This window comes from Lampris incognitus, chromosome 1, assembly GCF_029633865.1.
Source record: "Lampris incognitus isolate fLamInc1 chromosome 1, fLamInc1.hap2, whole genome shotgun sequence".
Taxonomy (NCBI): Eukaryota; Metazoa; Chordata; class Actinopteri; order Lampriformes; family Lampridae; genus Lampris; species Lampris incognitus.
This window is the reverse complement of record NC_079211.1, coordinates 11846098-11873898: the sequence shown is the minus strand read 5'-3', so window position 1 is coordinate 11873898 and position 27801 is coordinate 11846098. Positions and strand designations below refer to the sequence as shown.

The window sequence follows — 27801 nt, the reverse complement described above, 5'->3', positions numbered from 1 at the left end:
TTTTTGGGTACTTAACATGGGTTATTACATTTCTGATGACTTTCACGTAGCCATATATTGTAAATAATATGTCAAACTTTTCGCATATTCGTTCCAATGTTGCTTTGTAATTAGCACCATTAGCCTGGCGGCCTGTCCAGGGTGTCTCCCCGCCCGCCGCCCAATGCCTACTGGGATAGGCTCCAGCGTCCCTGTGACCCTGAGAGCAGGATAAGCGGTTTGGATAATGGATTGATGGAATTTATATAACGTTCTTGAAAATCAGTACTCTCGAAAATGTGTGTGTGTGTTCTTTTACTTCTATATTTGTGTAGACCAATGTGAGTTTTTAACCGTCAGTTTTTAACCTTCAGAGTGAGGACATTTTTGCAAAGTGAGGGCATTTCGAGTGGTTCTCACTCCTTTAGGGGTATATTTTCAGGTTAGGATTTGGGTTTAAGATTAGGGTTAGAATTAGGATTAGGTTAAAGTTTGGGTAAGGTTTAAGGTTAGTCATGTAGTTCTGATGGTTAGGTTAGGTTAAGAGCTAGGGAATGAATGCAGTCAATGAGGTGTCCTCACAAAGACAAGCAAAAGATTGTGGGGGGTTTTTTTACCCCCTTTTTCTCCCCAATTGTACCTGGTCAATCACTCCTCTCTCTTAGCCATCCCAGTTGATGCTCCGGGGAGGGCTGCAGACTACCACATGCTTCCTCCAATACCAGCCGCTTCTTTTCACCTGACAGTGAGGAGTTTCACCAGGGGGATGTAGCACGTGGGAGGATCAAGCTATTCCCCCCAGTTCCCCCTCCCCCCTGAACAGGCGCCCCGACCGACCAGAGGAGGTACTAGTGCAGCGACCAGGACACATACTCACATCTGGCGTCCCACCTTCAGACATGGCCAATTGTGTCTGTAGGGTCAATTGTGTCTGTATGTTTTTGTTTCTATTTATTATTTTATCTTCTCTTTCTATTTATTTCTGTTTTTCTTGTTTCTATTGTTTCTATTTGTTTCTATTGTCTTGTTGTCTTGTTGGTTTTTCTTGCCAGAGCGTGTCTGTATGGGATCCAATTTCCCCTTGGGGATGAATGAAGTAGTTCTGATTATGATTCATGGAAAATTATACATGGTAGAAACTGGTTCAACAGAGTTCCATCAACATCGGGCCTGGCATGTCAAAAAATTACATGAGTGGACTCCATGGACTCCAGGATAGTCGGCAACTTCTACAGAGGAGGCGACAGTATCCTGACTGGCTGCATCACCGCCTGGTATGGCACCAGGTACGCCCTTGACAGCAAGGCTCTACAGAGGGTGGTGAAAACAGTGCAGCACATTGCCAGGATTTAGCTACCAGCCATGCCGGACCTCTACACCCAGAGGTGCAGGAACAAAGCCCAGCAGCTAGCTTGGGGACCGCAGCCACAAACTTTTCGCTCTGTTACCATCTGGCCAACGGTACCAGAACATCTGGGCCCGAATCTATAGGCTTAAGGACAGCTTTTTCCCCACAAGCCATAAGAACACAGACTCTGGACACTTGAGTATACCCCCCCCCCCCAATGCACACACTTCACTTTACTCTGAACTGTTCATTTTCTGCCATACCACTCCTGCACTATGTGCAGACACTGCATACCTCTGTCACATTTCCATGTCTACTGTTAATTCTAGATAGTTTAAATTTAAGTTTATTATTCTCTACCCTGTATATACTGTGAATTTTAACTTGCTTTTAGTCTATTTTTAGCTATTTTAGCTTTAGTTTTAATATCTCAGGCTGGACTGTAAATGCTGTAATTTGATAATTTTACATTTTTTGTTAATTTTTTAGAGTTTTTCTTTTTTAGCTTCAACTTGATCTGTTATGTGATATTGTTTAGCCTTTTTGAGGTTGAACTGATGCCGCAGCGTTTTATTGTCAGCAACGCCTGACATGCTGTATGGTTGTGCATTTGCCAAATACAACCATCTTAAAACTTGAACTGAAACTTGACAGGATGCCATGCTGAGCACTTTGTTCCTAACAAATCTGATGTTATGCAAAGCTTTAATCATCACCAGTACATAAAGGTATGTAAAGGAGTTACTTACATTGCAGATCCATAAAATGCTAAGATTCCATTGATATTAACCAACACTTATTCTGTGCACACACAATGCTATTCACATTGTGAACAGGAAACCCGTCTATTATATTTGGTTAATTTCTGTGTGAATACCTACCTGGGTGGAGGGCACCAGCCAAATAAGAATGCGTCTAAGTCCTTTTTGGCAATTTTGGCAAGCCAGTGACCTGAGGCTGCTCTCTAATTGGTTGCGTCAGATTTTCCACAGGCTGCAGCTCTCTGCGCCCCAGACACTTCCACTTTTATTGGCAGTGAATTGGTATTTTCCTTGTGATTTTTTTTTTTTAATCTAATGTGATTGGACAATTCTCGATGCTGTCTTTCATGTTCACACCCGCCATTAATATAAATACAGGGGCGCAACTGACTGTCACTCCTGCTACTTAGCTAGCTGACGGTGACCGGTAGTTTCAGGAGATGGTAACGCCAAGTGGAACTGCGGAAATCAAAGGAAGTTCTTGCACCCTTTCATGAGGCGTTCATTGGAAGAAGAAAAAAGAAGATAAAGGAGCTTAGACCGGACTGACGGGATTTACAAATTCATCAACAACCGGGGCTTCTCCCGCTCTTATGACGAACGGAGTTGGCTATCTGGATGTGGTGTAAGTAATGCCTGTTATTACTTTTCCTGTTTGCTATCTCAAAGCATTGGCACTGAGGCGTTGTGGACAACGGCAGGGGTACAAGACCTAAAACATCTTTCTGAAAAATGCGAACGGCAGGAAAGTAGCCACTGCCATTCTAGACAATAGTATGAGGCTAAACAAATTTTGGCAGCCTTAGCATTTCTGTGCTGAACAGCTAGATGAAAGCTACAGGATTGGCATTAGAAGGAACGATGAAGAGGTGACAAAAAATAAAAAATAAAATCCGACACGTCCGGTCCAGAATAATAGACTGTGTGAAATTTTGTGGAGCCTTTGAGTTGGCTCTGCTTTATGTTCAAATGTTCAGGTAGTGCCAGTATGTTCAAGTAATGGCCAGTGTTTCGGCAACATTACAGTGTGTTGTGTTGCTTTTAGATTCACTTTTTTTGCTGCTGAGTTATGAAGTGCTGCTTCAGTTTGTTTTTCCCTCCCAAAACTGTGCCCCCCCCCCAAAAAAGGTTTTTTTTACCGCCACTGCTATTAAGCATGCCGATGAGCATCCCACCAAGTCAAATTCCTGGTGTGTGAAAGTAAGCATAGTAGTTTAGTCCGTTTCTGATCAAAGATCAGAAAAAGCAGGTTGGGATTTCTAAAGCTAACAGCTGTTGCCCTTTAGATCTGCTTTCCTCTTAGTCATTACCCTGTGACAAGATAGATAAGATAGGTATCTTTCTATCTACCTATTCAGATAGCTGAATAGGTAGATAGAGAGAGAAATAGAGTGAGAGAGATAAATAGGTTCTCAACATATCAAGAGATATCTGTGTTTTCCTTTCTTCTGTCTCTGCTTTCTCCCGCTCCTCTCTCCATCTTACCCGGGTCCTCAGGATGTCCTTGTATATGTTGGAGGAGAAGATGGACGCTGCTGACAACAGTGCCGAGTCTGCTGACGACATCACAGCAGCAGCCACAGCTCCAATGCCGATGAGGGAGATGAAGGGTGGTGTGAGGTGGTGCAGAGCGATGGGCAGCACCAGACCCGCCTCCCCACGTTCATATGGAGACGGGGAACCATAAGTGGTCTTGTTCCAGTCTGGGATCCAAACAGGTAAATGGGATATCAGACAAGGACTTGGCATGTGGGCTTAGTATGTGGACACACTTTCACAATCAAAGAAAGAAGAGAGAAACAATATTGGATCGAGTTGCGTTCCACTGTAGTTTGTCATATTTTAAGTTTCTTAAGAAGTAACTGAACCCCAACCCGTTTTCATGAGTTTGCTGAAGTCTACAGGTTATAAATAATGTAAAGGTTAAAAACATGTCAGGCTGGTCTTGGTACCCTGTGATGTATAAGCATGGGACTCCCTATTTGTATGCCATTTCACCTGGATGACACCACCTTAACAATTTCCAACCTTATCATTTTTAACCTTAACCCCCACCCCACCCTGGGCCTAACCACACTGTCTGATAATCCCTCCAATCTTGTCAGTTATTATAATGACACACTCTCCCTCTTGTCTTGATAAGCTGGCCCCCATCAAAACTAAAACAGTCTCATTCACACACTAAGCTCCCTGGTATATGCCTGAACTCCATCAAATGAAAGGCTCTAAGTGCCAGCTCGAAATACTCTGCAAGAAAACTGCTTTAATAGTGTATCTCCAAGCCTACAACAATACAAAGACGCTCTCATCACAGCCTGGTCTACCTACTACTCACACCTCTTACACTCTGACTCCACCAACCTCAAGGCTCTCTTCTCCACAATAAACAAACTTCTCAAACCCAGTGACAATACCTCCAATTCCTTCACAGTTAACAAGTGCAACTCTTTCCTTTCATTTTTCCAAACTAAAATTGACACCATCTACAGCAACCTGACCCCCCCCTCCCACAACTCAGCCCCTGTCAAAGTTCTCCCCTGTGTCCTAGATGGAGCTGTCCAATCTCGCGGTAAGAATGAGAAGCTCCACTTGTTTTATGGATCCCATCCCATCCAATCTTGTGAAGGACTGTCTCCCAGCTATCTCCTCACTCGTCACAGAAATCATTAACTCCTTCTTCAGCTCTGGATCGGTCCCCAATACACTTAAACTGACTGCTGTCAACCCCATCCTCAAAAATCTTGGACTCAACCCTGATATCATGAGCAATTTCCAGCTCATCTCCAATCTTCCTTTTCTGTCAAATGGAACATGTTGTTGCCTCCCAACTCAAAATTCACCTCATCTCCAGTGACCCGTTTGAACTATTTCAGTCGGCTTTCTACTCACAGCACAGAAACAGCCCTCCTTAAAGTCACCAATGACCTCCTGCTCCCCTCAAACTCTGGCCAATTCACATTCTTATCCTCCTCAACCTCACTGCAGTGTTTGACACTATCAACCACACTATTCTTCTCTCCTGCCATGAATCCTCCCTCAACCTCACTAGTACTGCCCTCTCTTGGTTTAAGTCATATCTCACAAAGAGACAACAGTTCATCAGCATCAACAACTGGACCTCCTTCAGCGCTCCTCTGTCCCAAGGCATCCCCCAGGTTTTGGTGCTTGGTCCACTCCTGTTCATCCTTCACATAATCCCCCTTGGTAACATCATACGTTATTATGGTCTCCACTTCCACTGCTACGCCAAAGACATCCATCTCTACATCTCCACTAAATCCATCACCATTGCAACTCGCCCCACTGTGGCAAACTGCCTCACTGAAATTAAATCATGGTAGCAAGCCAACTTCCTCAAACTAAATTGCAATAAATTTGACATGATCATCATCGGTCTCAAATCTCTTACCAAAACCACTCACAACTTCTGCCTCACCGTTGATAACTCCATTCTGCCTCCCTCCCCACACTTCCGCAACCTCGGAATCATTTTTGACAGAAACCTCTCCTTTGAACACCAATTCAAATAAATCACCAGAACTGCCTTTTTTCAACTAAAAACTTAGCTTGTCTCTGCTCATCACTCTCCTTCTCTGCTGCCGAAACATTGATCCATGCCTTCATCCCATCCAGAATTGACTACAGCAATAGCATTCCTTATGACTCATCATCCAAAGTCCTAAACAAACTCCAGTACATCTAGAACCCTGCTGCTCACCTGCTCATCCACTCCCACTCCTGTGACCACATCACCCCTGTCCTCCAGAACCTCCATTGGCTCCCTGTCCAACAACAGATCCAATTAAAAGTCCTTCTCCTCACTCACAAAGCCCCCCATAACCAGGCCCCTTCCCACCTCACCGACCTGCTCCACTACCATGTTGCTTCCCGCAGCCTTTGCTCCTCCGACACAAACCTCCTGTCTCCACCACACAGGACCAAGCATCTGACCTGGGGTGACAGAGCCTTCTCCATAGCTGAGCCCTCCCTCTGGAACTCTCTCCCCAAACACATCAGAGACTGCACCAATCTGACCACGTTCAAATCATTAATCAGATCTCACCTTTTCAGTATTGCTTTTAATGTGTGATTGATGTTGCATGTTTTAAGTTTTTGGCGTGTTGCTTTTATATTTATTTCAGCTTATGTAAAACATCTTTGAGTACTCTGAAAAGCGCTCTATAAATAAAATGAATTATTATTATTAATAATAATAAACATAACCGTAATCTTAACCATAATCTTAAATCTAATTTTAACCCTTATCTAATCTCAACCCCTGGGTGAAATGGCATACAATTAGGGAGTCCCATGTTAGCATAGCAGAATAAACACAGATGCTGCTAATAACGTTAATAATAGGTCTGTTTGTACTTCCAGCGTAGCGATCAGTGGAGTAGGACACGATTTTAGGGGCTCCTGCAATAAGCTTTGAAAAAAATCCTACCCAAGGCACACATACTGTACTTTTGGGTGTAAGTTTTACCCAATACTTTAACTTAGACCTCTTGCTGACCACAATGCCTCAAAAAGTCAAAACTGGGGGCACGTCGACTGCACAGCCACTGCGGTCGGCTCTGCATTGCTGGATCCTCGCCTCGTAGCGACTCCTCTACCCACCTGGGCGGAGCTGCCACACCAACAGATGTTACTGGCCCCTCCAGTTTCAAGGCCGAGCTGCTCGCTCCCCTTCACAACGAGATGGTGGTTATTTTCAAGACCGAGCTCCAGGTGACCTTGAGCGAGAACTTATCATCCATCAAGACGGAGCTACAGGCAGTAAAATCAGAATTATTTGCCAGCATTATGAACATCCAGTCCGATATGTCTTCTGTCCTCTGATGACAGACCCCCCCCCACCCCCGGTTCATTTGTCTGTTTCAATTAATTAATTAATTTGCATATTTTATTATCTCTTTTGTTTTGATTTGTTTTGCTTCTTTCTGTGCGTTTAAAAAAATGTATACAAAAAAAATGAAAAAAGGGCGTCCGGGTAGCGTAGCGGTCTATTCCATTGCCTACCAACACGGGAATCAGCGGTTCAAATCCCCGTGTTACCTCCAGCTTGGTCAGGTGTCCCTACAGACACAACTGGCTGTGTCTGCAGGTGGGAAGCCGGATGTGGGTATGTGTCCTGATCACTGCACTAGCGCCTCCTTTGGTCGGTCGGGGCACCTGTTCAGTGGGGAGGGGGAACTGGAGCGGAATAGTGTGATCCTCCAACGTGCTACGTCCCCCTGGTGAAACTCCTCACTGTCAGGTGAAAAGAAGCGGCTGGCAACTCCACGTGTATCGGAGGGGGCATGTGGTAGTCTGCAGCCCTCCCCGGATTGGCAGAGTAGGTGGGGCAGTGACCAAAATAGTTCGGAGAAGAGTGGGGTAATTGGCCAGATACAATTAGGGAAAAAAAGAGAGAAACCCCCCCCCCCCCAAAATGAATGGGTCTGTTTGAGTTAGCTATGCCAGCACACTGATCAGCATTGACAGACAAACAGACAGAGCCAGCACTAACAACTGTGAATAGTACTGTCAGTGCTGGTTCTTTGGCACACCTACATCCATTCAGCCATCAGTGTTATTATCTAAAGCTGTGTTTATCCTTCTATGCTAACATCACAGAGTACCAAGACCTGCCATGTTTTTAACCTTTACAAGATATTTAACCTGTAGATCCCAGCAAACTGAAAGAAATAGTCCAGGGTTTAGTTCATGTTCAGTCTTGTTTACCTGTTGATGCAGCCGCTGCTCCAATCAACACAGAGGGGATTCCAAAGATGATGACGAGGAACGCAGCGGCGAAGCAGCAGATCTTGGCTGTGGCTGAAGAGATGGAAGACAGGGTTCTCTGGTGGAAGTCCTGATATCCCAGGTTACCGATAGACTCAAAACAACAAAAACAAACACAAATCACTAACTAGCTGTCATCTGCATGTTGTGGGCTTGTTGCCATTGGAAGCTGTCGACTGCAGCATCTTCTCTGGTTTCAGGAATGTTTTGAAGAGCTTTATAAATATAAATTAGACAACTTGCTTGTATAAAGGTGCACACCCCTCCTGCAGCAGTTGTAAATTAGCTCACGTATACCCTTTGTACTTCCGAAGGAGGTACAAACTCATAGTAAAAATACACTCAGGAAGCTAGATTGATATAAACTGACAATTTATGTGAATGACTGACAAAGAGGCTCATACACTTAAGATGTCTCCCAAAGTCCGTTTTTAACCAGAATTCCTACATCATGGATTATTTCATGAATGCTGCCATTGAAACTATTTCAACGCCCCAGAGAAATCCTTTGGCTTATGTAATGCTTCAGTAAGACTTGATACACTGTGATGGCAGCCATTATATCAAGCATTATATAAAGGAAACTGTTAGTCTGACTCATACTGGCTTCCTTCCCGATCACTTTCCACCCTCTTGTCTGTGATTTTGGCTTACTCATCACATTAAGTGCAAAGAGGATTGGCATGACTTATACATTGGGAAAGCTAAACAGACGCTGGCCAAAAGAATGGCACAACACAGGACAGCTAACACATCAGGCCAGGACTCTGCAGTCTACACCCATCTACAGGCCAGTGGCCACTCTTTCAGGGATGAGGATGTGCACATTCTTTATAGGGAGGAATGATGGTTTGAACAGGGAGGTAAAGAGGTAACAACCATCCCTGAATGGGGGCGGGGGGGGGGGCTAAGAGTACATCTGTCACTATCTTACAACGCTGTGATTGCAAACATTCCCAAATCCTCCTAGTACATAGGGCCTGTGGAGCTCTAATTAATGGTCCCACCCATATTTGCATATGAAACTGGTCGTTGGTTTCGGTCGTTGTGCAACTGTATTGTTTATAAGGGTGGGGATACCTGCAGTCAGTTTAGACTGAAGATGTCACTTTGTTGAGTGATGAACCTTATCTGTCAATAAACGTTGTATCCAGATGAACTGATTCAACCTTCTTTGAATGGTATGAGAAGCTTTTTTTTCGATCTATAAATATTCCTACCACGTACTTTTTTTGTCTATGCAATTAGTAAGTTCTTCTATTAATTCAATTAGCGCCTTTATGTTGATCTGTTTGTTCTGAATCCACACTAGCTGTCGGTCAGCAATTAGTGCTTCTCAATGAAATTGTCTAATCGGTCCGTAAAGAGCTATTCCAATATCTTGGTCTATTGGGAAAGTAAAGAAACAGACCTGTAATTTGTGAAGTGTTGTCTATCCCCAGTTTTACATAATGGAATAACTTCTGCAACTTTAATTTTCCTTGGAAATTTACCCGTTTCAAATGACAATTTACAGATGTGAGTTAGTGGTTTTGCAATACCATTAATGACTTTTTTGACTATTGTCATATCAATTTCATTCCAGTCAGTAGAAGTTTTGTTCTTACATTTGCTTACAATATCCATGACGTCCTTTTCTTCTACTGCTCTAAGAAAAATTTAACCTGGATTAAAGTCATCATCAGTCCCCACCCCCCTTTGGTTGTTTCTGGGATATTGATTTTTTTTCTGCCAATTTTGGCCCCACACTTAGAAAGAATTTATTAAAACCACTAATTACATCATCCATTTTATTAGTGGTCTTATTGTTATCGATAAAATACAGTGGGTAACTTGAGTCTCCAGATCCATTTCTAATAATGCTGTTTAATACACTCCATATACCTTTAATGTTGTTTTTAGTCACTGCTCCACCCCCTCTGCCGATCCGGGGGGGGGGGGGTTGCAGACAACCACATGCCTCCTCCAATCCATGTGGAGTCACCAGCCGCTTCTTTTCACCTGACAGTGAGGAGTTTCGCCAGGGGTACGTAGCGCGTGGGAGGATCACGCTATTCCCCCCAGTTCCCCCTCCCCCCCGAACAGGAGCCCCGACTGACCAAAGGAGGTGCTAGTGTAGCGACCAGGACACATACCCACATCCGGCTTCCCACCCACAGACACTGCCAATTGTGTCTGTAGGAATCAGAAACCATGAATATTTATTTGTCATCTCATTTCATGGACTTGTGTATATGAAATTAAACGAAATATCGTTTCCCCCAGCCCACAGCAGTGCAACATCCAAAGAACACATGTATCCAAAGTACAAAAAAAAAACTACGAAACTACAAAAACACATATAGCCAACATATCCAAACAAATTTTTTTTTTTCCCTGTCCAAGACAGCAAACGCCAGCCAGGATGACTGTCAGAACTGCCGGTCTGCATGGGATAGCATTTAGCTTAGCCTGCCCCACTTCTGGGTCCTGTCAGACCGCCCTTGGTGCTTCCTCTTTGGGCGCAGCTCCAGGCAGGGCCGTCGTCCCTGGGCCCACAGGACGCAGCAGACCAAGCTCACCCAGCTGATCCAGTGCCAGCTCTCCCAGCCATCAAACGAAGACAACTTAGATGCAGACGTGGACAAAGGGTCAGACCCTTTAGTTGACTGGTTAACGCAGTCGCCCATGGTGTGATGCGGATGGTGTGGTCCTTGCTAGTGAATTGAAGCTCATCTAGCGAGATTCAGGAGCAGGACCACACCTCAACCATGCCATTTCTGGGATTCCAATAAATACCCACCTAACCCTCTCCTCCCCTTCTGCTCTTGTATTCTGCACCCCTCCCCCCACCCTATTTCTTGTCTTTTGCTCTTTCCTCTCCTACATTGGGTCCTGAGGGGGTCTGTCGTTGTCCAGGTGCTACGGCGGATTCCCTAAGAAGCTTCCCCACAATGCAGTCAGCAAGCGGAAGAAGTACAAGAACTATGCACATCAATCATTTTTCCTTAATAAATCATTTAAATGCATCGTGTTAATGGTGTGGTCCTTGCTAGCGAATAAACAATTGATGAGCAAGTGTTTGTAATTTGCAATAATTCTGAAGTATCTTTTGTCACCTCTGCATAATTCCAATTATGGCTTGGTCATGCTTTTAATACAGCTGCTCGACTGGTAGCTCCAGACAGATCACCCTGAATGAAGGGATATTATGGGGACAAAAAGTCGGGGCCTGCAGCTGGCAGCTAAGGTGTGTGCTAAGGTGTATTTGCACTGAAAAACAAAGCATGAAGAACTTACCAACAGTAAGAAATTATCGACCCATATCCAGGCTTTCTCTGCATCCACAGTTCCAGTCCAGGGGGCCTGGAAGGTATAGTTGAAAGCGGTCTTGGTGATGTCAACAGACACAGGGTTGGTCAGAATGAAGGGGACGCACAGCCACTGCACAAAACACAGAGGAAAAGGAGCAAATGCCAAATAAACTTGAGAGAAAATGCATGTACACTTGAGTTATTCTGCTCTGGGGTGTGTTTCCCAAAGACAGACGGATCGACCATTATGGTTGTTATGAATAGTTGGAGAAACTACTCCGAAACCACCATCACTACACTGCAAATCAGCACCAATGTAGTTTGCACCAACATAATTGTTTCAGCAACATTGTTAATGATGTCATTCAATGTATTTAACATTAACATATCTTCAAAAATGACTCTAAGCAGGCAAAAATGTATTCTATCACCTTATATAGACAGAAAAGATCGATAGATAGATAGACTATTTTAGAAGTGTCAGCTTTAGATAGAAGAAAAGTTGTTAACAGGCCTATATATTGAATCTTTTTAATCCTACTCACTCCACGTTTATGGCTCCAAGTGCCTCAATAAAAACGTCATTAAGGGAATGCAACATTTGGTTGCAGATTGTTAACTCAGTAATTGGGATTTGTTAATAGGAAGTCAGTTGTTTCTAGAGATGTTACAGCAGTAACACCTTTGCTTTTGCAGCTAGCTAAAAACAGCACCTTCCCCAGCAAAGCAGAGAAGATGTAGGAGACCCGTTGAGGGTTTTACACTGGAGCCAACATCCCAAAGGGTCTTTAGGTCACTGATGGCACGCTGATTCCTATGACCAGTCCCTCAAGAGAGGACCATGTCTACATTTGCAGGAAAGACTACCCCGCCATCAATGTCCAAGTGATCTGCAGCCAGCAAGGGGTCTCAGCAAGCCAGCCAGATAGCACATGTTTCTTCTGTCTGAGCCAATTCAGAAAGGAGGATTGGTGATGGTTGGTTATTGGGGGATAATGGTTATCCTCTCCACCCTTATCTGTGAACGCTGCTGCTGCAGCCTACAACACTTGAAGAGGAGAGGTTCAGTGTGGCCCACACTCAAGTCTGGTATTGGTCTACAGTTAAATCTCACTAAACGCTTTGCTGTTGTGGCTTAACACCAACGCCCCTCAACAGCAGGTAAAGTGAGAGCTGACCTTTCAGAGTCGGAAGAACGGGGTCTTGGTGATGATACTGGCAATGGTTGTGATGGTAGCCCACATCAAAACAGGTTGCATCCTTCAGCATTATTTGCTACCTGTTGGAAAGTGGTTTATTTCATGTTTTTTTTGGGGGGGGATTTTGGTGAGCATGACATGGGATGTTTCCGTGGGTGTAGCCAAGGGTCAGATGGGTTGTTCAACCTACCCCCCCCCCAAAAGAAAAAAAGAAAAGGAAAAGTCCAAATAGTTTAATGAAGGTGTATTCGGTGAAACCAAGCAGCAGTTCCCTTAGGAACAGAATAAGCTCGTTGTCAACGCCATGTGAACGTTTTTATAAGTTTGGAATATCATTTGGACAATTTGGTGTTCCTTCCACTCAAGTTTCTAAAACTTCCACAAGCTTACGAGAATAATGTTTTTGTAAATATGGTTGGTCAAAGGCAAGTTTGGATGAGGCCTCCTTTGCTTGGAATAACTTTTGTCAAACTGCTTAATGAGGCTTTTTAAGCAACATATTTGCTTTGTATAGATGTTGAGGTATTAAACATGTGAAACCGGATTAGCTTACCAAACTGAAGAAGATGAGAATCAATTGTATGATGTCCGTGTAGGCTACAGAGTAGAGGCCTCCCAACAACGTGTACACAATGGCCACTACAGCAGAGATCCAGATACACACAGCATAAGGCAAATCCAGAACCATGCTCATGGATGCACCTACAAAAGAGACGTAAAATGATTCCTGAAGATAATTATGCTTATTCGTTTATTTAATTGCTCCATCATTTACCAATCTTTAGCATATTTGGATACAAGCATGATGGACCCCTTGAACTCATGTAACATACATATGTCTTCCAAATAGATATGTTGGCTTTGTCAACTTTCCTGGTATGGATAACAGTGGCCTATGTGGGCGTCCGGGTAGCGTGGTGGTCTATTCCGTTGCCTACCAACACGGAGATCGCCGGATTGAACCCCCATGTTACCTCTGGCTTGGTCGGGTGTCCCTGTGGACACGATTGGCCGTGTCTTTAGGGTGGGGAGCCGGATGTGGGTATGTGCCCTGGTCACTGCACTAGCGCCTCCTCTGGTCGGTCGGGGCGCCTGTTCAGGGTGAGGGGGAACTGGGGGGAATGACGTGATCCTCCCACACGCTAAATCCCTCTGGAGAAACTCCTCACTGTCAGGTGAAAAGAAGCAGCTGGCGACTCCACATGGATCGGAGGAGGCATGTGGTAGTCTGCAGCCCTCCCCGGATCAGCAGAAGGGGTGGAGCAGCGACTGGGACACCCCGAAGAGTGGGGTAATTGGCCAGACACAATTGGGGAGAAAAAGGGAGAAAAATAATTTTAATTAATTAATTAATTAAAACAACAATTGGGGGGGGGGGGACAGTGGCCTATGTTTTATTGCTTTAGCCTAATTTTCACAGCTGAGTTATATTGTGCAAAACTCTTAAGTGCAAAAAGTCAATTCAGTTAATTGCTAACTCAAAATATTGTCCATCCATTCATCCATCTTCCAAACCGCTTATCCTGCTGTCTGGGTCGCAGGGAGTTGGAGCCTAACCCACCAGTCATTGGGTGGCAGGCGGGAAGACATCCTGGACAGGCTGCCAGGCCATCACACAGGGCCCCCACCCCCACACCACACACACATTCATACCTAGGGACAATTTAGTAATGCTGAATCAGCTGACCTACATGTCTTTGGACTGTGGGGGGAAACCGCAGCCCCCGGAGGAAACCCACGCAGACAGGGGGAGAACATGCAAACTCCACACAGAGGACGACCCCCAAGGTTGGACTACCCTGGGGCTTGAACTCAGGGCCTTCTTGCTGTGAGGCGACCGCGCTAACCACTGCGCCACCATGCCGCAGCCAAAATATTGTATCTTGCTGAAAAATCATATTATTACTTTACTAAAAATAAAAGGTGATTCTATCTCTACTTCTATCCTACATGTGTGCTATCTTGTCTGAAGCAGGTGTCACTTACCTAGGCCAATAAGTGTTGAAGTCACCCAGAGAATTTCATCTAAAAGAGGAGCAACCGAAAGCACTCCACTCAATACCTTTCCATATTTGATCTGGAAAGGCTCCATCATTGTCAAATATTTTTTGTCTCTCATTGGCTTGGCGAAAACTAATCCACCTGTACAAAAAGACCACAGAAAGAGAAAGGTTTCCTTCCTCACATGTGTGATCACGTTGTCCCCAGACCAGATCTGGTGAATGACTCAGGAGTGCTAGCAGTGGGAAACACAAATCTACAAAGCAAACTCTATAAAAGCACATTTTTTAGCTCTCTTGCATCCATCACATACCTCCTGCCACAGATAGAAGCCATTACAGTTTATCCATGTGTACACTATCTTAGCAAGGATGCAATATCCGCTGTGATAAGGTGCATCCTATGATGGTTTGTTGAGGGTTATGGCATCGTAGGTATTTGTTGTGTGAGGGTCCAGCTCCTTGTAACCTTTTGAATTTCAAAAACATGATATGGGGTCTCAAACTGGTTTTATATGCAGACGTTGGGAGTGGAGTATGGTTCCCAGATCACCAGAATTCAACACACACTCCAGTTTATCTTGGTTTTATAAGGGACCTGCTGTCAAATAGGCCCTGCTCCGAACATCATGTAGTCTCAGCTCACCTCTAATATTCATCAAAACATTGTAAAGTATTGGACTTTGAACATGCTGACTTTTCCGTCAACACTTGTTGTTCACTTGCTGCCTAATTCATCCCACCCTTGAAAGATGCCACTGTAACAAGATAATCAAATGTCAGTGGTTTTAATTTTTAATGTTTATGCTAATCGGTGTATATATAGTGTAACGCGCATGGATAAGTAGACACGTTGTTCCTTAACTAACGGGTCGGACCCTTTAGTCGACTGGTTAACGTTGTCGCTTGCGGAGTGGGAGACACGGGTTTGCGTCCCGGCTGTGGCGGTTCCCGGACTGCTCCCCTAATTCGCTACAGTATATATACACACACACACCGATTAGCCTAAAAAATAAAATAAATATATAGGCGGTGAACAGTCAGGGCCTTCTAAGACTCCACAGAAAAGGAAAACACTTTAATAAATATAATACAATCTTCTAATCAATCTGTTAACATGGCATTACATTTCGGTTTCGACTACCCATACGAATTCGGGAGGCTCTGCTTGCAGTCTCTCAGCCTAAAGAAAATCATCCAATCAGCTTTTTCCCTCTGCTGTAACCGTGTGAGAAGACTCCTCTTGCCATCACCTTCGGCATCTCGAGCGAAGGTCTCCGCTATCTAAACAAGTTAGGCGTTAATACTGTGTTGATAGATTACTCAACCAATCAGCTTTTGATGTGCAGCGGATGGGCGTGTTCTTTTATATGTACACAGCGTCATAGGCCCTTCGGAGCATACAGCCTACGTGACGGATTGTTCAGCCTATCAGCAGCAGCGCCTAGGTCGCGGTAGTTGGCGGCTAATGTTAGCTAGCATTTGTGTTTTTGATTTAGTTAGCTAAGCTAGCTAACCGTGAATGAGAATAATGTCTCAAGGAGAACCCGTGAATGATGTGGTGGCAAAAGGATTGTGGAGATGGGCAGATCAACCCCACAGTTAGCGGCTCTGACCCAACCGGGGAAGACGGATGTGCGGCATTTCCAGGCAAGCGCCTACGGAAGGTACCCGCGGCTCACTGGATCCGAGCAAAGCGGGGAACCTCACTGCTGGGCGGGCTTGTTTTTCCCGTCAGAGAAGGGCGATAATGTTTTAACTTGGGGGGAAAAAGGCTTCTCAAAGAGAGAATTCGTTAAAGTTCAATAAGTGGCATTAACGAGCCTTAACCACAATATTAAACAGGAATGGTTACGTCAGCTGAGATTCTTACCAACAATAAAAGCAAAGGCAGATGAGAACGGCAAGAAGGCCCAGGTCAGTCCCATAGTAGGGCTGTACACTGCCTCTGTCACTCCAACAATGAAGCCCCCTCCAACAAAAGTAGCTGCAAAATACAAACACATACACAAGCTCAATACAAATCTTACAAAAACAATCATCTATATATATATTAGCAGCTGATGAGTGCGAGACGCACGAAACAGGCCTGTACTGCAATGTATTAAAACCTTTTTTCCTGTATCCGTGTTGATATAAATATATAGCGTTTTTTTTCCGAAACCGTCAATGGTGTTGTGAGTGCTCAACAAATGAGGAGCGGAATATCAACATGGATACAGGGAAGAAGATTTTAATACACTGCAGTACAGGCCTGTTTCGTGTGTCTCGCACTCATCAGCTGCTAATGTCTTTTTCACAAAGAATCATACAGTTTGTTGCCCAGCGTCACGCCTCTAATTTCGGTTGGACAGCGACCAATCAGATGGGGAAACATTCAAATTATAACAACCAATGGGGTAGGTACTCATGATGCACAGCAACCAATGGAGGGGTAGAAAACATTACAACCAATGGGACTGGGGTTTGTTTTGAAAAGCATTCAGGGGCCACGGCACTGTTGAAATGGCGTACATTACAAATATAACAAGGTCATTTATGTGAGTTATATATTGGGGTGGTGTTGGGTCACAGTTAGAAGGACAGGGACTTAAAATATATTTTTTAAATATTTAAAAATATTTAAAAAAAACCTAATAAATGTCATATGTGTATCATCTAATGTGGGGGGGGATAATAAAGACATTTTACTTATAGCTACAAAGGAGTTTTTTTTTTCGGTGTCTACAACTGGTGGACAATTCGTTTCTATTATTCAAGGTGGACATATCAGGTCTGCAAATAATAAACCCAAAAGACAATTGTTACGAATCCTTCAAGAACCACATCCAAGGATGTAGGGTAGCCCTCATCGATTTGAAAAAGGACACGGACAGTGCCTCATTTTCTCCAATTTATTTTGGCCAGCAAAACATGCTAACGTTTCGGCCTACTGCTACATGCCTTCATCATTACGAATGTTGGCAATCCGAAACAAAATCACAAAGCAAGATGCAATGCTGTTTGGCCCTAGACAGAGAATATACATTAGCAGATTACCTAACTAAAATAAAAGAAACAAATTTGAGAAATACACTGACGAAATACAGACTTAGTGAGCACCGCTTAGCAATAGAAACTGGCAGACACAAAAAAACTGGGCTGTCAAGAGACAAAAGTCTGTTTAAGCAGTGCAAAGACAATGTAGTTGAGACAGAGCTGCACTTTTTAACAGAATGCAAAACATTCCAATCAATCCATGATTGCTTCTTCCCACAATCTGAAGAAAAACAACCTCAAATTCGATGCTCTACCAAACCACAGTAAACTACCCTACTTACTGGGTGAAGACAAAGAGAGCTGTAACTATAGCTGCACAATATGTTCTCACTTGCCACCATCTGAGGGACACTGAACGATACACATATTCACACACATATTCCCTAATTTTTACACAAAGAAGCCCTAGACCACACTCAGACACACATGCATATACACAGCCTCTCTCACTCGCACACGCACACACACACAAGCCCACAGACTCATAAATGCACATGCACACACATGCATGCACACAGATAGTCGTCCTAACTATTCTACTGCTTTAAATAAAATAAAATTAATAATGATATTGATAACAATAACAATAGTTAAATAATAAATAATCGATAAGTACTACTGGTAATTGATTACCATCCATCCATCCATTATCTAAACCGCTTGTCCTGCTCTCAGCATTGTGGGGATGCTGGAGCTTATCCCAGCAGTCACTGGGCAGCAGGTGGGGAGACACAATCTGGTTTTTATACTGCATCTGTATATGCTCTGATTTCTTGTATCTGTCTATGTGTTATATGTTCGGTATATGTTCTGATTTCTTGTTGTTTGTAATGACTGCTTTGGCAATACAAGTGCCTATTTTCCTGCCAATAAAGCACTTATAAATTTGAAAGCACTTTTAAATTTGAATCCGCAGAGACTGGGCTGTATTTGCAGAGGGATGCAGGGTTGAAATATCTGGAAATAATCTCAGCCTTAAATTGCTACGGTCTCTTGTACTGGACCTCAGTGCAGCCTTTGACACCATTGATCACTGTATACTATTAGACAGAATGAATTGCAATTTTTGTATCTCTAGCTTAGCTTGTCTCTAGCATAGCCCTGTGATGGCCTGGTGGCCTGTCCAGGGTGTCTCCCTGCCTGCCGCCCAGTGACTGCTGGGATAGGCTCCAGCATCCCCGGGACCCTGACAGCGGGATGAGCGGTTTGGATAGTGGATGGATGGATGGATGGATAGCTTAGCTCTCTATTGTCTTAGGTCCTACTTATCTGGAAGAACACATTATGTCTGCTGTAATAATATTACATCGAAATTCTCTGATGTTAAATATGCCATACCTCAGGGCTTGGTTCTTGGCCCTCTACTTTTCTCTCTTTATATATTTCACCTCTTGGCCAAATTATATGCAGTCATGAAATAAATTTCCATTGCTATGTGGATGATACTCAGCTGTATGTGCCTATAAGGGCTGATGATCATACTCAAGTTACTAATTTAGAGACCTGTTTGGCTGCTGTGGAAAAAACTGGATGTCACTTAACTTTCTGCTTTTAAATTCAGATAAAACCGAGATGCTGTTCATTGGCCCTGCTAGACACAGACACCAATTTGATCAAGTAACCGTATCCCAGCCTCTCCTCTGATAAGCACATTAAAGAAATCACCAAGACTGCCTTTTTCACTTACGTAACATAGCTAAAATTCAGTCTTTCCTGTCCATGGCTGACACAGAGACTCTAATACATGTATTTGTTTCATCCAAACTTGATTACTGTAATGTTCTGTTTTCAGGTCTGCCACATGCTAGTACTTAAAGTCTTCAGATGGTTTAGAGTGCTGCAGCTAGTATCCTAACTAAAACTAAAAAAATTGACCATATTACACCAAGTTTTGCCTCCCTTCATTGGCTTCCTATCCATGTTAGATCAGAATACAGGGTGCTTCTGCTGACTTATGAAATCCTATATGAGCTTGCCCCATCTTACCTGTCTGATCTCCTTAAACCGTACATTCCATCTCGAGCTCTTCGCTCTCAAAATACAGGGCTCCTGTGTGCACCCAAAGTTAAAAAGAAGTCAGCTGGGGACAGGCCTGTTCCTATCGGGCCCTGTTCTAACCTGCCTGCTGCCGTCAGACAATCAGAGTCTGTTGAGTCCTTTTAATCCAAACTTAAAACTCACCTTTTTGACTTAACCTACAGTTGCCTTTAAATTGAGTACTTAACGGCCTGTACTGCATGACGGGTCAGTTTCTGTCTCAATTAATTTACCAAGCACTGTTCTGCTGACGAGATTATAGAGTATAGCCTGACTGTTACAAATTGTTCTCTTCTCTCACGTCTTCTCCTTTCTCTTCTTTAGTGTATGTGAATGGTGTGATGTGAGTCTCCCCCGAGTGTACGTGCAGTCTGTCCTCCCCCCAGGTCTCCATGGTGATGGTGGTCGCTACCTGGATGCTCCTTGGCACCCCCTCATCACATTTTTAAAAAAATATATCTTATAAATCCATATCCTGTTTCAATGTGATATATTTTTCTCACTCTGATGTATGACTTGTGTTTTTTCTTGTCTCTTCTCCTGCATATGTGAATGGTGTGATGTGAGTCTCCCCTGTGTGCATGTGTAGTCAGTCTTCCTGTCAGGTCTACATGGTGATGCTGGTCATGTGGCTCGGGTCCTGGGCTGTTTTGGTGGCATATGGACACTGCTTAGCATCCTCCTCATCATATTCTTCGTATATTTTATAATTCCATTATAATTCTTCATCTTCTTTCAGTGTTGTTGTATTCTGTGAATTGTGTAAACACAACATCCATTGCACGTTGTCTGTCTTGGGCGAGAGCTCCCTCCTCTGTTGCTGTCCCTGAGGTTTCTTCCTATTTTTTCTCACTGTTAACGGGGTTTTTTTTCTTTAGGGAGTTGTTCCTTATCCGATGCGAGGGTCTGAATACAGGGTGTTGTATTACTGTAAAGCCCACTGAGGCAAATTTTTAATTTGTGATAATGGGATATGCAAATAAAATTGACGACTTGACTTGAATGCCGATCTTTAGTCTCATGTAGGAATTGCAGGAATGCTGATCTGGAACCAGAAAGTATTAAGTGCTTTGTGTCATGTGACCTGACCACTAACGCACAATCTGCACCTTTTTTGTTTTTTTGCTTTCGACAATTTGGCAGCAACGGCGGGGGGGGGGGGTTTATTGAAGGTTGCAGCCACTCTAGATCTACCTTTTTTGAGGAGTAATGGCAGATTTACAGTGAGCACCTTAACGTGCCAACTGTTCCCTTTGTGCTTTATGTGGGACAAAATCATTTGTGAAACAGTTGGCAAACATTTTGAGAGACATAATCATTTCCGGACAGGGCAAAACTTTCTGTGATTTTACACAATGAGGTGCTACGTCATTATGGCATCCTGTGCTGTCCCACACTCTGGAAGTAGACGGCCAATTTACCCAGTATGACCTGGCCGGCCAGTCACCAGGGTTTAGGGAATGAAAAGGCAATGGCTGGAGGCCCAAAGTGTAAACACACACACACACACACACACACACACACACACACTCCATGAGTCGGGGGGGGGGGGTGTCATGGGGGAGCTGATGCAACTCCCTGTAATTTAACCATTACATTCAACAAAGATTTTGGGGGACCTATTTTAAAATTCAACTAAATCAGTTTTGTTATATTTTGAGATTTTCATATGTGCTGTTGTGGTTGTTTAAAATTACATTTATCACTCCACTTCTTTCCTTACTCTTCTATTACCTCCTCCTCTTCATCATCTCTCATCTGTTCTCTTATTTTATGCTATTTTCTCTCTTTTGTTCCCAACTTATCTTCCTTTCATTTTTCTCTCATTTCGTTTTCTCCCCCTCTAATTATTCCTCTTATTCCATTCTTTTCCGATCGTCTCTCTGTTAATCTTGTCTGCGTCGTCATTCCCTCTGTAGTCGATAACTTGGCTCGGAGGTTAACTAAACGGTTAGCTAATGTTCCCAGTAACAACGCCACAGTGGCGGGATGTGGGCTGGTTAGCGACAGCGTAACGACTTTACAGGCTATAGTCCTGAGGCCAGTTTGTGTAGTCTGCTAGTGAGTCAACACAGTAAACTAACATTTACACCGATTTAGACTTTTAAACAAACACACAATATATTAGAAACATCCATTACCAAACTATGGGCCTTATTCCAAACTTTGTTCCCACATACACACATGAAACATACACACATGCATACTACACACTACTGTGCACCCACACACACATGCAAGTGTAAACTGAGCAGGTATATACAGTCCTCTGTCCCCCGTCCATTAAGGCTCTGAATAGCAGCCTAGGAGTTTGTGGTGGACACGTATTGGGGACAGAATTCAACCCAGGAACTAAGGGTTAAGTCATGGTTGCCCTGGCAGGTTAACGCAGGGTTAAGTTATGGTTGTCCAGCCAGTTTTCTGGTTATTCTTGCCACCTCCGCTCAGTCGAGCTGTGGTTTGGTTGTCTCTCTGATTTACCGTGGATTAAAGAAAGTTGCCTACACGGCTAAAGTGTGAACCTACGGTCTTCTCCGTTCCTTCGGCTCTACACTGGTGACCCCGACGTCGCTTTTCGGATAAGTTTTCTGAAACCACACACATTATGGCTACGAACGCCGTTGCAATGAAACTGCCGGAGTTTTGGGAGTCTTCCGCGGCTTCATGGTTCGCGCAGGCTGAGGCACAGTTCGCGCTCAGAGACATAACAGCAGACGAGACCAGGTACTACTACGTAGTGGCAGCGCTGGGGGGCGCTACGGCTTCCAGGATAAGCGGTTTCATAACCAACCCACCGGCCGATGGTAAATACGCCGCACTTAAACATCTCCTCCTTGAAACTTTTGAACTGTCAGCAACGGAGAGAGCACGTCGCCTCTTCGCAATTCAGGGCTTGGGAGATGGCAAACCATCGGAGCTAATGAGCAGGATGTTAAACCTACTGGGTCAAGAAAAGCCATGTTTCCTGTTTATGGAGCTGTTTCTGCGCAACATGCCGCCCCACGTCCAGACTGCGCTCGCTAACTCCACCATCACTGATCCCCGTGAGCTGGCAAAGGAGGCTGACCGATTCTTCGTCGCTACACAACGTTCCTCCCATGCCGGGGTGCTGGCTCCTACCTTCACTGGCCCCCCGCCGACATCGCGGGCGTGGCCCGACGGTGGCGCCACAGCGTCAGACCGCTACAAGCCCTCTGGACTCTGTATGTACCACGCTCGATTTGGTGCGAAAGCTAAACGGTGCCGTTCCCCCTGCAACTACAGGCCGACGGAAAACGAGAGGGCCAACACTCAGTAGTGGCCATGAGTGTTGGCGATACGAGCAGGCTACTCTTCATCCTCGACACCATCTCCGGTCGGCGATTTCTTTGTGACACGGGCGCACAGAGAAGCGTGCTCCCTGCTACTGACGTCGACATCATGGGCGGGGAGCGGGGCCCCCAGTTGGCGACGGCTGACGGCAGCCCTATCCACACCTACGGCGTGCGGTCTGTAGAACTGTGTTTTGGCGGACAACGTTTCACGTGGGAGTTCGTCATGGCCAATGTAACGCTTCCCCTCCTCGGAGCTGATTTTTTGTGCGCTTACGGTTTGCTAGTGGACATTCAGAACAGCCGTCTGGTCGATGCCTTAACCTTCTCCTCCTTCGCATGTACGCGGAGGGAAGCGGCCTATGCAGGTCTAGCCAACTCTCTCTCAGAGGCAGACAAGTTCAACCGCCTCCTCGCTGAGTTCCCTGACCTCACCCAGCCTACCTTCTCTGCACCTACCGCTAAGCATGGGGTGGAGCATCACATTGCTACGAAGGGGCCTCGGTCTACGCCAGAGCCAGGCGTCTCGACCCCGCCAAACTCGCCATTGCCAAGTCTGAGTTTGAGCACCTGGAACGCATGGGGATCATCCGCCGCTCTGACAGCCCGTGGGCGTCCCCACTCCACATCGTCGCTAAGCCTGATGGAGGTTGGCGCCCATGCGGGGACTACCGCCGACTAAATGACGCCACCACGCCCGACCGCTATCCTGTCCCGCATATCCAGGACTTTTCTGCAAACCTGTCTGGCAAATGCGTCTTCTCAAAAGTCGACCTGGTCCGTGGTTATCATCAAGTTCCCGTGCACCCCTCAGACATCCCCAAGACAGCGGTGACTACCCCATTTGGCCTATTTGAATTCCTACGAATGCCATTTGGACTCAAAAACGCGGCCCAGTCCTTTCAGCGGCTGATGGATTCAGTGCTCCGTGGCCTTCCTTTCATCTTTGTCTATTTGGACGACATACTCATCGCCAGCGCCTCCGAGGAAGAACACCTGTCCCATCTTCATGCCCTCTTCACACGCCTCAGCCAGCATGGGCTGATCGTCAACCCGGCGAAGTGCCGGTTCGGGCTGACAGCCATTGATTTCCTCGGGCACCGCATCACTGGGGACGGGGCAGTCCCCCTGCCCTCAAAGGTGGAAGCGGTGGCGGCCTTTCCGCGCCCCCAAACAGCTCGTGCGCTCAGGGAGTTCATCGGGATGGTGACATTCTACCACCGCTTCATTCCCCGAGCCGCCTTTATCATCCGGCCACTGTACGAGGCGCTGAAAGGCATGTCCCCCAACCAGGCGGTCGACTGGACAGCAGAGCGGGACCGTGCGTTCACCGAGACTAAAGCTGCGCTCTCCCAGGCTACCCTGCTAGCGCATCCTTCACCTACAGTGCCTATTTCCATAACCACGGATGCATCGGACTATGCTGTTGGTGCGGTTCACGAACAGTGGGTGGGGGGGGCTTGGCAGCCTTTGGCCTTTTTCAGTCGCCAGCTTACACCCCGAGAGCGCAAGTATAGTACTTTTGACAGGGAACTCCTCGGTCTCTGGCTCGCCGTCCGGCATTTCCGTTTCCTGCTAGAGGGCCGCGAGTTTACTGCGTACGTGGACCACAAGCCCCTCACGTTTGCCATGTCCAAGACGGCCGAGCCATGGTCCGCTCGCCAGCAGCGACAACTCTCCTACATTTCGGAATTCACTACCGACATCCAGCACGTCGCTGGTAAGTCTAACCAGGTAGCTGACTGCCTCTCTAGGGCAGTGATTGGAGCGGTCCACCTAGGCCTTGACTATGCACAGATGGCCGCTGACCAGGCCACGGACCCGAGCATCCTCCGTCTCCGGGCCTCCGACACGGGGCTCCGCCTGCAGGACGTTCCTTTCAGCGACACAGGTGTCACCCTCCTGTGTGACGTCTCCACAGGACAGCCCAGGCCCATCGTCCCGCACAGCTGGAGACGCCCCGTATTTGAAGCTGTGCACGGCCTCTCTCATCCAGGCGGTAAGCCATCCGTGCGCCTGACCTCTGCTAAGTTTGTGTGGGAGGGACTTAAGAGAGACGTGAAAGCGTGGGCCGACTCGTGTGTTGCCTGTCAGCGGGCTAAGATACACCGCCACATTAAGGCGCCCCTGGAACGCTTCGCAGTGCCGGAGAGACGATTTGACCATGTCCACGTCGACCTGGTTGGTCCCCTACCCCCCTCCCAGGGGTTCACCTACCTCTTCACTGTGGTGGACAGGACTACGCGCTGGCCTGAAGCTGTTCCCCTGGCATCCACGACGTCTGCTGATGTGGCCCGGGCTTTTATTGGGTCGTGGGTCTCACGTTTCGGTACGCCTTCCGACCTTTCATCTGACCGTGGGCCACAGTTTACCTCAGAGCTATGGAATGCTGTGGGTGAGGCTCTGGGCGTCAAGCTTCATCGCACTACCGCCTACCACCCTCAGGCGAACGGCCTATGTGAGCGCTTCCACCGGTCCATGAAGGCTGCGCTTCGGGCTACTCTCAAGGACTGCAACTGGGTCGACAAGCTCCCATGGGTCATGCTGGGCCTGCGGACCGCCCCGAAGGAAGACCTACAAGCCTCCTCTGCGGAACTGGTGTACGGCACGCCGCTGCGAGTCCCAGGCGATTTCATGCCCAATGCAACGCGTCCCTGGTCAGCTGTGGACCAACGAGCCTCCTTGCTGGACGGGGTCAGAGCTTTCACACCCGTCCCTACCACCCAACACGGCGCGCCGGTGTCCCAGGTGCCCCCAGGTCTGCAGTCAGCGGACTACGTCTTCATCCGTCACGACGCACACCGCCCCCCTCTGCAACCCCCTTATGACGGCCCCTTCCGCGTCCTGGAACGGGGAACTAAGCACCTGGTGGTGGATTTTGGGGGCACGGCCGAGCATGTTTCAGTGGACCGAGTTAAACCCGCACACCTGGACTTGACGCAGCCGTTGGAGTTAGCCCAACCTCCTCGTCGCGGTCGTCCCCCGGCTCCGCCTCCTCCCCCCGTGGAGGCCCGAGCTGCCTCTTCTGCTCCTCAGGCCGACCTCCACAGGCCCGCGTCAATGCCTCCCGGAGACACTCCGGCCCCTGTTATCCGGAGCCGCCGCGGACGGCCTGTCGTCCCCCCGCGCCTGCCTGACTTCGATTACTAGGGCGAATTCTGGGGGGGCTCATGTGGTGGACACGTATTGGGGACAGAATTCAACCCAGGAACTAAGGGTTAAGTCATGGTTGCCCTGGCAGGTTAACGCAGGGTTAAGTTATGGTTGTCCAGCCAGTTTTCTGGGGATTCTTGCCACCTCCGCTCAGTCGAGCTGTGGTTTGGTTGTCTCTCTGATTTACCGTGGATTAAAGAAAGTTGCCTACACGGCTAAAGTGTGAACCTACGGTCTTCTCCGTTCCTTCGGCTCTACAAGTTAACATTAATCAAGTTCAGCCAATTAAGTTGCATTTTATATTAGACTCCAGGTCTGCTTTAGTATGTACTACTTATGTACTGTGTACATGTACTTGTTATGTATCGTACCTGTCTTTACTGGATGATGGGCAATGTGCCACATTATGCTATTATGTGTCTTGATGCATGCTCAATAATCCAGTTAAGAAAATCTAATAAGGTTACATCGGTTCATCTGAATACAACGTTTACTGACAGATACGGCTCATCACTCATCTAAGTGACCTCTTCAGTCTAAACTGACTGTGGGTATCACCACCCTTATAAACAATACAGTGGTATAACAACTGAGGCCAAACCAGTTTCATATGCAAATATGGGTGTGACCATTAACTTGAGTTTCAGTGGTCATGTGTACTGTTCACAGAGGATTTTGGAATAGTTCCAATCACAGCATTGTAAGACAGTGGCAGATGTACTCTTAGCCCCCCCTCCTCGGTTCAGGGATGGTCGTTCCCTCTTAACATAGATGGCCTCTTTGACTCCCTGGTCAAACCAGCGTTCCTCGAAAGAGTGGCCACTGGCCTGTCCCTAACACGTCAGGCCAGGACTCTGCAGTCGACTACACCCAGTGATTAAAGTGGGCCGGAGCTCCCCGGATCCCGACACCGGCACTTCCCCTCCTCCTCCTCCTCCAAGTCAACCGGAGCTGAGATCCGGCACACTGTAGACAGGAGTAATTTCAACCTTTTTGTCACAGTAGAATGTAAAACAAAAAACATGACGCAGCCAATTCACAAGCATTGCAAAATAAATCGCAAATAAAGTCGTTCTTCTATTTTTATACTACTTTGCTTTTTCTAAAAGTTTGAACGATATCGCGTCCTCACGTGACCCGCACCGGCCTGCTGTGTGGCTTCACCAGACTTGACGTCAGAAGAGACTGGCTTCACACTCACGGGTCAGGGTCAGTTCACCGCACCAAGCAGACAAGACTCGAGAGAGCGTCAACCTGCTACCTGCACTATTATTTTGGATCGGGGGGCATAAAGAGTGAGTATATTCAGTGTATTTCCAATAGTTTTGTCTAGCTCTGCTGTGGTTTTCATTCAAGCAACTAACGTTAGCGAACGTAACGTTAGCTAGCTAGCTAACTAACTAGCTATCTTCCACCCGGTAACGTTGCTAGCTAGTTGCTGACGTTGCTGGCTAGTTGTTTGAATGCTGCTAGGCAAGCTAACTATCGGTAGCGTCCGGTAACGTTACCGGTAGCTAGCTAGTTATGTTTGTCCAACCTTAGCTCTGGCCATGCAATATTTTCATTCAAATAACTAACTAGCTAGCAAACGTTAGCTACCGGTAGCTATTATTAGCTAACAATGCTAACGTCGGGACTACTGGACCAGTGGTTTGCTAGCCTAACGTTAGCTAGCTACCTATCACTCCCGCACTTTTGCCCACCTCTCTAATACAGAGATCCCCCACTTACCAAATCCCACTTTAACCCCTGTCTACACCCAAATTCAGGCCAGTATGCTTTCACCACGCGTGTGGTGTATTGATAAATGTTCTATCGTTCACTGTGGATACGGAACTACTTATTGTTTACATGTTGTTGACCGGATGTAACCCCGCCCAGAAAGGATATAAAT

At 46.2% G+C, this 27801-nt stretch overlaps 1 protein-coding gene across 1 annotated transcript in view; it reads right to left on the bottom strand.

Annotated features, from left to right (window-relative positions):
* Positions 1–27801, bottom strand: part of LOC130124542 (high-affinity choline transporter 1-like) — a 30163-nt gene that overhangs the window by 1235 nt on the left and 1127 nt on the right. The window contains exons 2-7 of the mRNA XM_056293947.1: positions 16241–16354; positions 14354–14509; positions 12921–13069; positions 11155–11298; positions 7816–7969; positions 3574–3791 (exon numbers count right to left, since the gene is read on the bottom strand). Coding sequence (XP_056149922.1) covers positions 3574–3791; positions 7816–7969; positions 11155–11298; positions 12921–13069; positions 14354–14509; positions 16241–16354 — 935 coding nt within the window. The remainder of the gene's footprint in view (positions 1–3573; positions 3792–7815; positions 7970–11154; positions 11299–12920; positions 13070–14353; positions 14510–16240; positions 16355–27801) is intronic.